Below are 16,730 nucleotides of genomic sequence, written 5' to 3'. Positions count from 1 at the left end.
ATACAATGTATAGGATTGTAGCCCTAATGGGGAGCTGCAGCCAATGGCCCAGCAGGTCAAGAGAATCACCAGTTGAAGAGGTTTGGGAAACACTGGTCTACAGCATCGGGGGGCACTCTTCAGTTGGGCAAACAATTGATGAACAAGGAACACGAGAGAGACCCACAAAAGCATACTAGGTACAGATCAACTGGATAGGGAAGACGTTTTTCTCCTGTTCTCGCAACTACAGCTCATCCAGTGAAACTGAATTGGCTGGAAGTTCAAGACGGAGAAAAGGAAGACCTTCGTACGGTACATAAGGAATGTGCAGCCATGGAATATGGTGGTGCTACTGGCTTGAAAGGGGGATTGGGCAATTTCATGGAGGACAGGTCTATCTACGCGTATTATTATTATTATTCCACTTTTTTATACCTCCCTTCCTCCAAGGAGCTTAGGGTGGTGTACATAGTTCCTCTCCTCCTTTAGTCCTCACAACAACAACCCTGTGAGGTAGGTGAAGCTAAAAGATCGTGGCACGCCTAAGGTCACCTGGGAGGTTTCATGGCCGAATAGGAATTTGAACCTGGCTCTTCCTGGCCTAAGTCCAGCTCCCAAACCCCGACACCATCCTGGTTCTCCAACATCAATGGCTGCTATGTCTATAAAGATGGCACTACCTCTGGGTTTAACAGCACTCTGCCCCTGAACACCAGCTGCAGGGAAGTGGCAGAGGGAGAGGGGGGTGCCATCAGCTCCTGCTTGGAGAATCTCCAATGGCATCTGTGAGAAACACACTGCTGCACTAAATGGTTCTTGGAGCCAAACCAGCGGGACTCTTCTTATATTCTTGCCTGTACAAATCACTTGATGAGAAATTTACTCTCTTATTGCCTGTGGTATTAAGGTGCCTGTTTTAACACTGCAGGGAAATCTGGTTTGGTGTGACCCAGAAATAATCTCTCAACAATCAAATAGTTATTAGTTTTCTAGCCAAATAACCTTATCCATGCACTTCAATCCTGTGTATTGTAATGTGAAGCTATATTCTAGGGATTGCCTGCTAACTTCGATATATGAAGCTAACCTTGACCAAGGCTAACATCAAAGTTAAGTCATTCAGTAATCTTGGCAGGGAAGAAGAGTGATAGATATTTTACTGCCACCGCCTCTGTCTTAAGGACCCAAATTCAACGAGACTGCCCAGGAGGATGGGAAGGGAGTCACTCAGACTCCAGCAGGTACAGAAGTGTTTTGTGTTTCAGGTGTGACTACTTCACTTCTGCACTGTCTCCCTGCTGCTTGTGGCCAAGAGTGTTACCTCCACTGCCCTGGCTTCTCCTCCCTCTGGCCAGGGGCTGGAGCAACTCAGCCAGTTCACTCTGAAAATGAGACAAGGCTGCCTGCCACGTTTACCCAGGGTGGCTGCAACCGGACAAGGTGCTCTGTGTGCCTCTGCATCGCCGCTCCAAGCCGGCAGCTCAGCAGCGGTGAGTAGGCACCTCGGTGAAGAGAAAATGCTGCCGCTGCTTTTTCCTTTAATCCTCGCTATAAGCAAAATTCCAAGGGCTTCTTATCAATTCTTAACATCCATCTGTTCAACCCGCCAGCTGAATACCCACATCCCCCAGCGCTCAAAGTTGGGAGGTTTCTTTTGCTGGATAGCCAAAATTCTGGGGGGGGGGGGGAGAATCACAGTTTTTAACTGCTGCAAAGCATTGTGGGTTGGCCTCGTGGCCAAACTGAGAAGCCCTCAAATGCGGTGACACCGAGTGTCAAGGGCAGGGTTTGCAACTATGCAACCACTGGAGTGGCACAGAGCTATCAGGAAAAGGTGCTCTGAGCTGTATTTAGAAACTAGAGCGACTGCTCCCTGCTGAGCCTGACTATTGCCCATCTAGCTCAGTGAGACCAACACTGACGGGCAGCAGCTCTCCAAGACAACAAAGCAAGATTTTTTGCTTTCTCTGCCTTAGCTGGAGGTCAAACTTGGGACTTCCTTCATGCTATCCATGCATTCTGCTACTGATTGTCTAATTTCACAGAGAGCAGGGACGGATAGTGGCTGAAGAGACCAAGCACCAACTATCCTCTCTCTGGGATGCGATCAAACCTACACTTGCCCAACACTGGAAACAAATTCAGGGCCATTTCACAAGGGAGCCAGGAGTCTTAGGCTACAATCCTGTTCATGCTTTCCTGGGAGTAAGCTCCACTGAATACAGTGGGGCTTGCTTCTGAGTAAGTACGCGTAGGGTTGCGCTGTTAATGGCACACACAGCCCTCAAAGCCAACAGCAAAGAGTGTATTTGCAAATACTAAATACTGTAATCGGATTTCTCTTTGCACAAATGAATTCATCTCCATTTCATGAACTGGAGTGGGAGGAAGGGACAAGGAGGAGGGAGAATGAATTTGAATGAAAATTGCTAAGTTTAGAGGTATACTAAGGTAAAAAACGTTTCCTCTATGTCATTTTCTATTTCTTTTCTTTCTCTTATCCTTTCCTTCTTTTTTTGGAGGGGGGGGGATGAGGGAGAAGAGAATTACAATAAAACGGAGATTTTATTGTAAAAAGCCCCACAAAGCAGGGCATAAAGGCTGTTGCCTCCTGCTGTTGCTGCCCAGTATCTGTGACCCCAGCGGCTTACTGCATTTGAACTTGGAACAACCACCTTGCAAGGTCTGCCAGTTGGCAGCAGAAGCTGGAAGTGCACAGTGGATGCGCATAGTGACTAGGTTTGACGAAGACCCTCAACCGCCAAACTCCTCTCTCTCCTTGGAGCGGCTTGGTGACTTTGAAATAATCAATCGGGGAGCAAGAATACTTCGTTTCTATTTTTCTCTTTTTTTCTGCATAGCGTGTCCATTGTGGGTTGCTATATTAAATTATGATCTCTGCTATTCTGGGCATTTCTGGATGTAAGAGCAGTTTTAGCGTCCCTGGCGTGACTCCCACAAGGCCATCAGAACCATCAACTGCTTCCTGACAGAACTTCCTCTCTCTTCATTGTTTCCGCCAATTGTCCACTTTGGCTCCCCAGTGCGGATTTCACATGTGAAGCTCACGGGCTGCTTAGAGACTAAGGGCGCAATCCGAACCCATTCTCCAGCTCTGACGTAAGGACGATGCATCTCCAAGGTAAGGGAACAAACATTGCCTTACCTTGAGGAGGCCTCCATGATTGCCCCCCAACTGCAAGATGCAGCACATGCCCCACAGGCACAGCTATGCCAGGGCTGGAAATTTGGTTAGGATTGTGCCCTAAAAGAATAAACTGCCTTTGCGGCTCTCAGCTGCAATACTTCCTGGCTCTCCCACCTTTCAGTACAAACATCCCAAACTCCCCCGCCACAAGCAGCAGAGAGCCTGGAGCATCTAAGGGCCAAGTGACATGTTAGGAAAAACATTAGATCCTGGCTCTTTTTATTCCTGTTGCTGTTGTTGCTGCTACAAAGGATGCAGGGAAGATTGAAACACCACAGTGGAGGGGATACAGGCTCTTAGCCTCCACATGCTACTCAAAAAAAACAACAGCTCAACTGGGCTCCAGAAAGCTTTCCTTTTAACCCTGAAATGCTAAATCATGGCTCTACATCAGTCATTTTCAACCAGTGTGCCACCGCACATTGGTGTGCGGCAAAAAGTCTGCAAGTATGTTGCAGCAGAGCACAGCAGTTGAAAATAGCTGAAAAAAACTCTTCTGGGTTCTGCAGCTCTGTTTTTAGGGTGACGGCCTGTAGCAGGGCTGGCCCAAGGGACGAATTCGGGATTCGATCGACCCCTTCCCTCCCGTGACCTGCATTTACAGTTCTGGCGTGCCACGGGACTTCATGTCCTCAGATCGCTCCAGGCAATCGCGTCTTTGTAGAAATCCAGGAGCAATGCCCAGTGGGGCACTGAGTCATAGGCGTGACTAGCCAGAGCATTGCATCATCCCGATCCAGGAAGGTGAAGTCCCATGGCGCACCAGAACTGGAAGAGCCGGTCACGCTGGGGACCGTATTCCCGGTGCGCCGTGGCTGCAACTTTGAGCGCCGCTCATTTGTGGTAATGAATTGTCTGTCCCTCTTTTTCCACTGGCAGACAGACAGCTGCCCTAATCCGACTTTACCATATGAGACGTGACCTGTGTGACACCTCTACTTCATCTTTTTCATTCTGGCTTCCGTTGTACAAGCTATCTTTTGTTTCAGAAAATTATTTATCCTATTTAACAGTGCCAGCACTGCACAAAGCCTTTACTGCTCTGCGCTTCCAGGGTATGCAGTCTGCAGCCCTTGAAGGCAGATATAAAAACACTCCCTATCATCTCAGGACTTGTATTTGTAATTCTGGTGATATGGAGGATGTTTCTCATTATTTATTAAAATGTCCTTTATACGACCTTCCCAGATCTAAATACCTATCCAATATTATTTCCTTGTTCCAAGAAAGATCCATCTCAGCCCTGATTTGCTAGTTCCTTGCTGACTCAAACTCTGATGTCACCTATAAAGTGGCTAGCTTTGCCCTTGTGGCAAAGAAAATCTGTGCCAATTTCCTGTTGTCTAAATCTTAAATTTTCCTGTTCTCCTTATTAGCTGGTAAGATCTTGAAAATTACTGAAGCTTGTTCCATTTCGGAACCATTTTAACATTTTATGCTTTTATCCTACATTGGGTTTTAATGCGCTCAGTTTATTTGATGTGTCTGGAGGGATGAACCGCTATTGCCTGTTTCATATGTGCTTATGTGTTCTTATATTGTAATGACCAATTGGTTATATAATAAAATTTCTTCACTTCACTTCATGGACAGCTGCCCTAAAAACAGAGCTGCCAGACCCAGAAGAGTTTCCCGGAAGTGGAAGCAACATCACAAGAGATGAAGACCATAGAGAAGGTCACAGAAGTCAGTACACCATGAGAAGAAAAACACAGAAAATCATGATGCCCCACTGTCTTTTTGTGCCTGGGTGAAAAAAAAAGCCTCTGTGGCATTGATTCCAAATATGCTTGCCCTAAGTCACACACAGTGCTGCAGATGCCCTTAACTATCAGGCACTTCAGGGAAGAAGGTTGGGAGGATTTGAATCCAGGCCTGGAGGAAAGCCAGCATGAATTTGTATCAATCATCACCAAGGCTGAGTTCGGCACGGTTGGCCAACTGCCTCCATCATACCTGGAAGGTTGAACTGCTTCTGCTGCCGGGTGCATTGTGGGGAAGGGTGCAGAGGAGAAGGAGGAGTGGCGCTGGGTGGCAGGGGAGGAGCCGGCGAGGAGGGCGTGGATGACGTTGTCGAGGAAGGGTTGCTGCTGGAGTCAGGTTGGTAGGGGACTGGAATGTGGTCCTGTGGGAGGAACGACATTGAGCCTGTGAGCACTGGATTGACTGCCTTAACCTCTCCATAGTGGTGCCCCCCAAGACATCCTAGAGGCAGCACCCGCGCTGCCCCACATCCTGAGAGCAGCCCTTCTGCGCATGTTCTGTAGACTGGGCTAACTTTTCAATGTCACCAATGGTGGATCCTGTTATTGCCTCGGGCTACCACGGCAGCCAGAAGATGCTCACCCTGGCTTCTGGACCATGTTTGTCTCTACTCAAGGGGAGCGGCAGGAGTGTCAGCTCATTGACTCAAGTTCTAAAGCTGCTTGCTTTTTATAAGAGGAGAGTCCAACAGACAGACCATGAAGAACCACCATTACTGTCCAGGGCCAGGGTAGAAGCGGAGAGATCTCTCTTCCATTACTTTTCCTAGCACTGCCTTAAATTGGTATTTAAAAAAAAAAAAAACAAACTGAAGGGGGTGAAGAAGTCGAGGTGTTCCCCATTACTCCTAGAAAATTCCCAGAATCTGGGACCTTCTCTACGTCAAACATGGGCTCTACCACTGATCTACAGGCCCTCCCTGGGGCTGGCCCATCCAGAACATAAACCATGCGGCACAGGTCAAATGGTGGGTGATGAGAAAGGGGTAGGCGTGGGGTGCCCCTTCACCATGGATAATGCTGCACTGATGGGCTTCCCACCTACTATAAGTAAGGGGGAAGTGGATCCTCCTCCTCCCTAGCCCCACAACTCACCCCTCCCTTACATTTAAATTTAAAGGGACCACCCAAGGCAGAAGTAAAGTTAGGGAAAGGTTGCCACTGCCTGCAAAGTTTATCTACAAAGTCAGTGGTGATCCACTTCCCAACCTGTTGTGGGAACGCTGTACCTACAACAGAAACTGGGACACCCTGGGAGTTAGGCTATCCCTGCCCCTCCCCATATAGTAGCTCTCCTAAGGTCCCTCCCTTCTCCAGAGTATGAGACATATCTAAATACCAAGTGCTGTTAAAATGGCTAGAAGTTGGTTGAGATCCCAGCTCATCATCTTGGACATGGAGCAGAAAATTCTCACAGGTGCAATCGGCAGCCGAGTCCCGATGCTCCAGCTTGTGTTGTTGAACAAAATCCCCTCCCATGCGCCCGTGGTATAAGCGAGTAACATTTGGTGGGGAGGGAAAAGCGCTCCGGCTCTCCAGAGAGAAAGGTCCAAGTCAGCTCAAGTTACCCTCCATTGATCATTCCTCACGGGCCATTTAACTTAACGGAGGTAACAGAGGGCACTCCAGGGTAAGCCGACAGAAGGGATTTTTGTACAACGCTGCACATTTTTGACGCAGCTCCATAGGGAGCACTGCCCGCCAAATGCTCTGTTCTGAGCTCAAAGAAGAACTCCTCGCAATACAGACAAAGGAAATGACAAAGGATAGGTAGATGCCACGGGTGGGAATACCAGCAGGCACTGATTACTAAGCAGTTTCATTCGGCTGAACTTTTTTTTAAGGGTGCACTTAAACCAATTTGCTCACAGGTGCAGCACAAAGACACACACATCTTACGACCAAAAAACTGGCAGGGTTTTAGAACGTTAGCTTATGTGACAATAGGACTTTTTAAGCCTTATGTAATCATTATAAATCTGTAGAAGAAGCATGGCAGGAGGGGAGCAAGAGGGTACTAGCAAACCCCACCCAAGGGCATTGATTTGCTCCAAATTCTCACCTCTCCTATCCTGCCATGAGTGCTGCATTTATCGACAGTGACAAACGATGAGTTTGGGGATAGCTCCTCCCTCTGAATAGGGGCATTCACCACCCCTAATCACAGGGAGGGTCTCTCCCTAAGTACATCATTTATGACTGCAGACAATGTTGTGCCTTGGGTAGGGCTTTGGAGTGCATCAGTTCAGGGTGGGGGTTCCTGGTGTGCTCTTGCTACCTGCACCTCCATGCTTCTTGTACACAGCTATAACCATGCCTTATATAACCAAAACCATGCTTCTTGTACACAGCTATATAACATCTGCATGGGATTATTGTTGCTACACAGCCAACCCCTCTAAAAGACAGATCAAATCCCACACCATTGAAATAATTTTGTTTTTCCCCAGTATTGCTAACATGCACAAATAAAATGAAGCTATAATTTGCTGACCTAAAATCTTCCATGCAATACCCTCCTCTCTCTCCCCCCTTCCTCGTGCCACCACATTTCAGGGACACGAGCGACAGGTAGCACAGAGAGATTTTAAAAACTCAATTTCTAATTAAACGCTTTAATGATGTGAGCCTAGATTTAGGAAGAGTCTGCGCAAGACTACATTTGTGCGCCTCAAATGCTGACCTTTGCTCTTTTATGGGCTTTGAAAAGCAGAAGGACCTCATTGGAGGATTATGGGCACAGAGAAACCTTTGATGTGAATTTTTAAGAGCACTCAATCATCCCTAAATTTTAGCATATTTCAGAAAATTAGCCACAGACAGACAGACAGATAATTAGCCACAGAGGGGAACAGAGAGACGGAGTGTGGAAATGAGCCACAGAAGGGGGGGGGAGAGCTGTCTGTGCAGCCACACTGGTGAAATGCAAATATATGCAAATAAGGCTTGCATAATCTGTACTTCAAGGTCCTCTATTTTGAGAAGCCGAATCTAGCAACCGGTTTCATGGCAACTCTGATGGGCTGGCAAAAGTCTGCTTCACTTGTGCTGGAAGATACTCCAGCTTCAGACAAGTGGAGGCTTTAGTTTGACTAAAGGGGCATTGGAGAATCCTTTTTTCTCCAAGGACTAATTAAAGAATCATCAGCAAACAAAAAACCAAGGATGGAAGCCAAAAATGGCATCCTTTTATGCATCCCCCCCTCAAGCACGGAGGGGCAATGCCACACAAAGGGTCTTTTGGGGCACAGACCCATGGCCCACAGCCACACAATACACAAATTAAGAGTCACTTGGGCACTTTTTCCTTCCCACCCCATCAGTCAATTGTAGGGGACCACCTGCATAATCAAGGCCAGTAAGCTGGGGGAGGAAAAACCAAACAACATTCCCAGGAAACTGGAGGAGAAGCCACATCTACACTATTTAGGAGGAGAAAAGTTGCCCTACAGGGCTCAGTACACATGCAGAGGCAGAGTCCCCCACTACCCCAGGGCCCAGAACAACAGGGCACCAGCCCTATCATTAGATCAATGGCAGGACCATTGCAGCTTGGACAACTGGGTCCTGACCAAATCCATCCCGTTCATTGGCATCCCTGGAGATTTGCACCGGGTTTTGTTTTTTTTTTAAATCCCAGACATTTATATATATGTATATACAGGGCTTTTTTGTAATAGAACGCACCGGAACAGCGTTCCGGCACCTTTTTTTCCCCTTTCACTGAGGGAGGGATTCAAACCTCTGACCTCGTGCTCCACCTTTTTTTTTTTTTTTTTTTTTTGGCACCCCCGGCTCTGACCTTGTGCTCCACCTTTATTTTTAAACTGCGGGGGCTAGGAAGGGATTCGAATCTCTGACCTCGTGCTCCACAGCCCAGCACTCTCTCCATTGGGCTATAGGAAAGCCTGTAGTCAAAGTGCTCAGAACTAATATATAAGGTCTTGAGCCCAGCTGGTGGCCATCAGCGCCTCAAGTATTCGTTCCGAACACTTTGAGTCTAAGAGTTCCTATGGCTCAATGGTTAAAGTGCTGGTCTGTGGAGCCAGAGGCTAAGGGTTCAAATCCCTATGAGGAAGAATTTTTTTTTTTTTTTTAGGAGGGGAGGTGCTCCATGGCTGCAAAATATAAAGGTTGGTTACCAGTTGCCAAAAGGGGGGCCAGTTGAGGCTGCAAAACTCCTCAAAGTTCAGTTTAAAAATAAATAAATAAATAAATAAATAAAAGATTAACAAGTTGTGAGTTCCTGCACTTTTTTTTTTTAACAAAAAAAGCACTGTGTATATATATATATTTATATTAGATGTACTTTTTATTGTTAAAACAGAAAAGTAGAGTTGGAGCTGGGATAAAAAGCTTAGGATATGTAAGATGGGGTTTGTTGCACAGTTAGAGTGAGATGCAAACAACCCAGACAAACAAACAAACAAACACAATGGATGCAAATGTCCAGAGATGCCAATGACCCGGATACAATCATCCAGGATTCCATCACCCTAGTACCCACAGATCATAATTTTATTTCTTTATTTTGAAGATTGCTATATTGCCTTTCCCCAAGTTAAAGTTCTCCAAACCAGCTCTACTTTCTTTGCTGTTGTTGGCGGGGATGGATGTGGTAGAGAAACACAAGTGATGATGTCATGATGCAGGGTAAAGGATCCTCCAACTTACAGGAGATACTGTTAAGCGTCATCCCTTGCCACACATTGCATCTAGCTCAGCCCCAATAATCGAGTCTGCTCAGAGTCTGAGTCTTCGTACGTCTTGCTCTCCGATTGCTCCCCAAGGGACACCCTGCCTAATTCTCCTTCTACAGAACCAGCCTGCCACTTGCAGAACCCCGGCCCTAACCCTCAACAAGTTCTGATCTAGTTTCAGCCAGATTAGCTGAAATATATACCAGCCCCTTTGAGATTCGACTTGGCAGGCATGCCTGGAAACCCAAAGAGCCATCTGTAAAGTTCTGGCCCAGCAGATGGCTGAGCAGACCAGCAAGTAAACTGGGGGATGCAGGGAAAAAAGTATGCCAGTTTCCCCTCCCCCACCAACTACGTTTTGGTGTAGTGCCCCGTTTCCATGGCAGGCAAGAAAGGGTCTCTCTCTCTCTCTCTCTCTCTCTGGCGGTTTCTCTAATAGACATAAATATAAATGATACTAAAAATCCTCCCTGCATTTTTTCTTCAATTTTTTCCTGCCCTGACTCCAGGAGAAAAGTCAGCAAAATCAGAAGAAAAAGAAATTTTGAATCAGTAGTGTTTCAACATCCTAACTTTCCATTCCACAAGCTGGATACAATGGTGATGGCACTTCTAATCAGACCTGATGCACACAAGCACCCATGGTTTCAACGCTCAGCTCACTATAGTAGTGCACTATATTGCCTATATTTCAACATGGGCATCATCTTCTCCCATGGACCGAGCTCAGGAGAAACCCATTTTAATACTTTGCAGCAGAAGCCAAGTGCCAACTGGCCAGTGCCAACTGGCCAGTGCCTGTATCAATCATGAAGCCACTTCCCTTGTCTCAGAGCAAGGCTGTGCAGAGCACTGAATGGCTAGCCTTTGCGTAACCCACAAAATTACACAAACCCACAAAGTTGGCCAAGTTGCAACAGATCAAGTGCCGACTGGCCAGTGCCTGTATCAACCATGAAGCCACTTCCCTTGTCTCAGAGCAAGGCTGTGCAGAGCACTGATTGGCTAGCCTTTGCGTAACCCACAAAGCCACATCTCCTCCACCTCAGAGTATATTCTTTAGAATAGAAAGTGCCAGATCAAATATGCATGCATTCTTGACAGTCAGGGTAGTTTGGCAGCAGAACAGGTTGCCAAGGGAGGTGGTGGATTCTTCCTCACTGGAGATCTTCAAGGAGAGGCTTGAGAGGCACCCTGGGGAGATGCTCTAAGAAGATTTCCTGCTACTATAGGGCAGGGGCTTAGACTAGATGACCGTGTGGTTCCCTTCTAATTCCATGATTCTATGATACTGGTAAAATGAAACCAATACGGATAACCCACTTAAAGCACCCACAGCTTACATCAGTGTGCACCCTGTGAATGCTGTTAGCGCTCTCAAGGTACTGATTCACCATTAGTAGTATGGTCCTTTTTGGCCACTGAAAGCATGGGTGCCATGAAGATTTTCTGCTGCCAAACACACTGAAAAAGGACTTTACATCTTTGTGTTTTTTGGGGGGGAGGGAGATTTTGGCTACAGAGGCAGACAGCTGTCTTACACATATTGAGACATCTAGACCAGTGTCACTCTGAGACCTAAAACTGGAGATTTATCCCAACTTAGCTACCTATGTTCCTTTCAGCTAACAACACAAGGGATTTCTCCTTTGACCTTTCACAGTCACAGGGCTGTGCTGCACAGTGTGCAAACACAGCATACGGAAAACCTCTTAACTTTCCTCCCCATGGGCTGAGCTGTCAGTAACTTCAGGTTCCTGGCTGATGCTCTCTTGCGCTGATGCTTCCCCACCCCCAACTCAGACCAACAACAATTCACAGACGCAGCTTAGCCCAACATCTCACCTTGTTGATTTTGTTGGTTTTAGGGAGGGTTTGACTGACGTGCAAGTCGGAATACCTGGGTGGCTTCCGCATGGGATTGTTGATATCGCACGGTACAGATTCTGTCCGGACTAACCTTGCTGGATAAAACAGAGAAGAAGGGGGAGGGAAAAGAAGCAGAGAGAGAGAGAGAGAGAGAGAGAGAGAGAGAGAGAGAGAGAGAGAGAGAGATGTCTTTATTTAAAACATTTATAGCAATTGGTTCTCGCCTACAGGGAGCTCAAGGCAGCTTAGAATAAACAAACAAACAAAAATCCAACATGAAGATAGAACAAAACAGTAAAAGGCAGCACAGATATCCACAGCAGAAAAAAATACCACAACAATATCACCAACCCCCTGCACAACGCCAACCACTGGCCTTCTCCAAAAGTGGAATAAAAAACACATCTGAAGGATAAGATAGGGGCCAACTGGGCCCCTGTTGGGAGGGCATGCTATGAAGTTGACCTCGCCCATCAGAACGGTCATGCTCTTCATGAAGGCCTGCTACTCCCCAGAAGGTAAAAGCAGATCCCCAATTGTCTAGAGCTTTCAAAGGTCAAAACTAGGAAGTTGAGCCTGGAAAAAAATCAGTAGCCAACGTAATTCGCTCAAAATTGGGATGATGTGAGCATAATGGACAGCCCCAACGTAAAGCAGACTACAGCAGCCCGACCTGAAGGTGACCGGAGTGTGGATAACTATAGCTCTCAGCTGACGCTAGCCTGATGTGAAGACTAAAGTTTTAACTCATGCTGTCCACCTGTGGCCTGAAGTCCATCATTCCTTGAAGCTCCTAAATCCAATGAATTCAGCCTGGTGCCCAAACTTCTTTTCTGCCCAGCTCCTTATATTAGACTGCCTGAGCTAGATCATTGGTTCACCTAGCCCAGTGTTGACTGCTGAATGGTAGAGTGGAGATCTCTCCAAGGTCTCAAGGCAAGGGGAATGGAGAAGAAGAGGAAGTTTGGTGGAAAGGAAGTGGTGAGACTACCACTTTCCTCTCCATCACACTCCCTGTTCTGCTCTATCCCTTCCCTTTCTTAAGTCCAGGGTGAGGGAGACTAGCATGGGTAAGAAGGAGGCAGTAGCATTTGGCATGAGGGGTTCTCAGTCCAGCCCTGTCTGGAGCATCATCCCACAAATTCCTTCTCCTTGGTCAGCTTATTTTATTTTTATTTTTCATGTTTTTATACTGCTCTTCCTCAAAGGAGCTCAGAGTGGTGTACATGGTTCCATCCCTCTTCTTGACCTCACAACAACCTTGTGAGGTAGGTGAGGCTGAGAGAGAGTGACCGGACCAAGGTCACCCAGGGAGCTTCATGGCTGAGGGGGGATTTGAACCTGGATCTTCCAGGGCTTAGTCCAACTCTCACCATCTCAGAGAGTTGCAGATAAGCTGAAATCATTTGGTTGTCACCTTCAGAACCCACAACCCATGGATTGGTGTGCTGCTATCCTTTGTGGTGAACAAAAAGGCTGTCCATAACAGGTGGTAGCCTTCCCTCTTGAGTCATGAGTTCCTGACCTCATTCCAATCCACCACCAACTCCAGACTATTGTAAAACTCACACTGGAAGCATGCACTGCAAGCGGGGGGAGGGGGGGACATCCAGCTCTTTTACCACCCCTTTAGAACTGGCTTCTCACAGTTCTTTCTTAACTCTCATGCACAGTCCTTTTCCAGAGGAACAGAAGTATTTTGGATCGTGTCCATTGCACAGGGATTATTTTAACCCAGTGCACATTTCTCTGCCCTTTATTGACATGGAACCAAATGAATTGTGCAAGATCCTTTTTTGTAATACTTGGCAGCCTGTTATGACCTTAACGGCCACAAATGGTTGTGTGCCATCAGCTCGTTGGCTGCCCTTTCCGGGCGGTCAGTTAATTATGTCGGTCAGGTTGCAGCGCAGGCCATTAGAGCACTCTCAGCTCTGCAGCAAAGGCTGACTGTCAATGCCAAACACTGGTTCTGGGCCTTTCAGCTGGTTACAGATCACCATCAGGACTTGGTTTCTTGTGCCATGACTCTGATTCGAGCAGGTTCTTTTTTTTGTCCCTGATACTCAAACCAGGGCTGGTCATGAGGAGGCCTGAGCATATAGGAACACAGGTCCAAACCCATGGCTTGCCCCCAGTCCACCAGAACCTGTTGCTTCCGTTTTACTCATCCACTTAAAAGTTTCAATTACTCCTTCCCTTGCCCCAATCACATCAAACCTTCCAGCCAGGGCTGGCCCATCCATGAGGCCAACTGAAGCAGTTCCCTCAGACAGAGGTTTGGTGAGGGGGGGGCGGGGTTCGCACCCATCTCTGTCTGCCCACTTGCCGCCTCCTCCTCCTTTCACCCTCTGAACTGGAAAAGGACAGAGAGGAAGAGGAACTGTGGAGGGGAGGAGAGTGCTGAGCTAGAGCACTGGAGTGCAGGAAGAGCAGAGGTTGGTGCGTCATATGGCCAGGGAGGGCAGCACTTGGCATGCCCTCTCAGGTGCCAGGAAGCCTGGGGCTGGCCCTGCTCCCAGCTGCCCTTGCACGAAAGCCCTCCATGCAACTTTGGTGTCTTTCCCCAAACCCCTTATCAATTGCCTCTGACTCCAAAGAGGCGTTTGGGCTTCTTCAGCCTAGAAAAGAGATGCCTGAGGGGGGACATGACTGAGACATACAAAATTATGCAGGAGATGGACAGAGTGGATAGGGAGATGCTCTTTACACTCTCATGTAACACCAGAACCAGGGGACATCCACTCAAATTGAGTGTTGGAAGAGTTAGAACAGACAAAAGAAAATATTTCTTTACTCAGCGTGTGGTTGGTCTGTGGAACTCCTTGCCACAGGATGTGGTGATGGTGTCTAGCCTGGACGCTTTAAAAGGGGATTGGACAAGTTTCTGGAGGAAAAATCCATTACGGGGTACAGGCCATGATGTGTATGCGCAACCTCCTGATTTTAGAAATGGGCTATGTCAGAAGGCCAGATGCAAGGGAGGGCACCAGGATGCAGGTCTCTTGTTATCTGGTGTGCTCCCTGGGGCATTTGGTGGGCCGCTGTGAGATACAGGAAGCTGGACTAGATGGGCCTATGGCCTGATCCAGTGGGGCTGTTCTTATGTTCTTAACTACAATTCCCAGGAGGCCTTGCAGGTCTTCTTGTTGTCTGGTGTGCTCCCTGGGGCATTTGGTGGGCCGCTGTGAGATACAGGAAGCTGGACTAGATGGGCCTATGGCCTGATCCAGTGGGGCTGTTCTTATGGTATCTGGGGAGCTGCACAGATTACGACCATCCACTAATCTCCACAGGCATGATAAGCACCACCTGCCCCCCATTCCTGGGCATTCAGGTCCCAGCGCAGCCTGCTGACAAATCCTCATCCATGCTGCCCTCACCCGAATGCTCTCTACATTTTAAATACTGCTGCTGAAGACGTCTCACTAGACACACAAGCAGCTCTCGCGGCGTTTAGCAGCAGCGAGCAATCTCGGGGAAAGCACTCCAGCGAGCAGCATCCATTCCCCAGGTAATCACAAAATCTTCCACACACACAGGGAACACTTAACAAAAAGCCAAAGCTGTTCTTGGTGGGCAAGAGAAGGCTGAACCCCCTCGCACCCGGCACCTGTGGAGCCTCCTCTTCATATGCATGAAGAGTTCCCCTGCAGGAAAGGGAGCGCAGCTTTTGAGAAGACCAACTCACATGGAACCATCCAACTGCCTGGGTCGCTCCTCCCTGTGGTGGAAGAAGGTGCGTCATCATCAGGACTGGGCCATCCCTGAGGCTGACTGATGTGGTTGCCCCGCCTGGCCGAGAGGCTGAGAACATTCACGGCCCACCTGCTTCCACCGCTCCTCCTCTTCTCACTCCCTGGATTTGAAGAGAGGGGAGTGGAAGTGTGGAGGAGAGGAGTGTCTGGCTAGAGTGTCTCAGCTGGGGATGGAAGCGTTCCCGCTCATTCCCCCTCCCGCCCTCCAGAGGAGGGTGCCTTGCAGAGCATGCGCAAGCAGAGACGGCGAGGGGCGGGGGATCCGGGCGGCATGAAGGCACACGCCGCCCCTGCACACAACGGCTTGGAAAAGGTTAGCTTCAACCAAAGAGAGGCTGGAATTGTTTTCAATTGTACAGGGGCTCCAGACTCTGAGATGCACTCCTTTGTATCAGGCCCTGTGCAGGGACTCCAAGCACTGAGGTGGAAGAGCATCTCGCAGACCATGAGACCAGGGCAGCATCTTACCTCCACGGTGGATAATCAGAAGATGACATGGTGGGGCTTCTTTGGTACACTTGTTGTGGCACTTTAGCCTAAAGAGAAGCAAGACCAAAAAAAAAAAATACGCCCATCATTCAAAGCTGACTTGTATTAAATCGGGCCAATGGTCCTTCTAGCTCAGGACTGTCTAGCTCAGGCCTTTGACAGGTAAGTCAAGACTAAGAACTGGGTCACAACTTGAGCTCAGTTGGGTCAATTTCGGGTTTCGTATGTAGGGATGGCCCAGCCAACCAAGCTAAGCTCTGGCATGACTCACCAGCACCTTCCACCTGGCAAGGACTTTGCCTGGGAAACATCAGTCTCCATGGTGGTCAGCTCCTGGCTTGTGATACTTGGCTTTGGCTTATGACTCCTGGCTCTCTCCCTCTGCAACTGCTCAATGGCCTGGCACTAACAAACTCCGTGGAAGTGAGATCAGCATTCAGCTAAGGATATTCTGTATCTTCAACTAGTTCCCCCCACCCTTTCCTGGGGCACCTCACCACAACACTGATCGCTCTGATTATGCAATAATTTCCATGTTCCGTCTGCCCAAAGGGTGAGATGACCCTGCATAAATCTTGCATATTTTGAAAGCTGGAAGGAAAACAGACCTGGTACCTTCTGCTCCTGAGCTGCGCTTGGAATAATAAAGAAGGCTGCAAAGGAGCAGATGTGTGAGCCCCAAAGGTAAACCACAGTCTAAATGCTGCTCATTGCTTCACTGGGGGAAAGAAAACGAAGAACCTACTTGCAGTTTTTACATTTCAGTCCAAACAGCATCCCTTTCCCACAGACAGTGCATGTCTGAGACATCCAATACTTGGTGGAAAACCTGCAAGCGAGAGAGCAAAAGAGATCGACCTCTGTTAAGCTTTAAGCAAAAGCCCTTCCCCACAACAGGAGCACCTGTTATTTAATGCAGGGGGTCTCCAAACTTTTTGGCCAGAGGGCCGCATCAAATATC

General features: G+C 48.0%; 1 protein-coding gene across 1 annotated transcript in view; it reads right to left on the bottom strand.

Moving 5' to 3' along the window:
* The window catches only part of KSR2 (kinase suppressor of ras 2), a 186,856-nt gene that overhangs the window by 65,941 nt on the left and 104,185 nt on the right, over positions 1–16,730 (bottom strand). The window contains exons 7-11 of the mRNA XM_066609856.1: positions 16,515–16,598; positions 15,749–15,816; positions 12,864–12,869; positions 11,499–11,617; positions 5,147–5,315 (exon numbers count right to left, since the gene is read on the bottom strand). Of these exons, the coding sequence (XP_066465953.1) occupies positions 5,147–5,315; positions 11,499–11,617; positions 12,864–12,869; positions 15,749–15,816; positions 16,515–16,598 (446 nt within the window). The remainder of the gene's footprint in view (positions 1–5,146; positions 5,316–11,498; positions 11,618–12,863; positions 12,870–15,748; positions 15,817–16,514; positions 16,599–16,730) is intronic.

Source organism: Tiliqua scincoides, chromosome 14 (assembly GCF_035046505.1).
Source record: "Tiliqua scincoides isolate rTilSci1 chromosome 14, rTilSci1.hap2, whole genome shotgun sequence".
In the NCBI taxonomy this organism is placed as follows: Eukaryota; Metazoa; Chordata; class Lepidosauria; order Squamata; family Scincidae; genus Tiliqua; species Tiliqua scincoides.
Note: the sequence above shows the minus strand (reverse complement) of the source record. Positions and strands in the feature narration are given on the sequence as shown.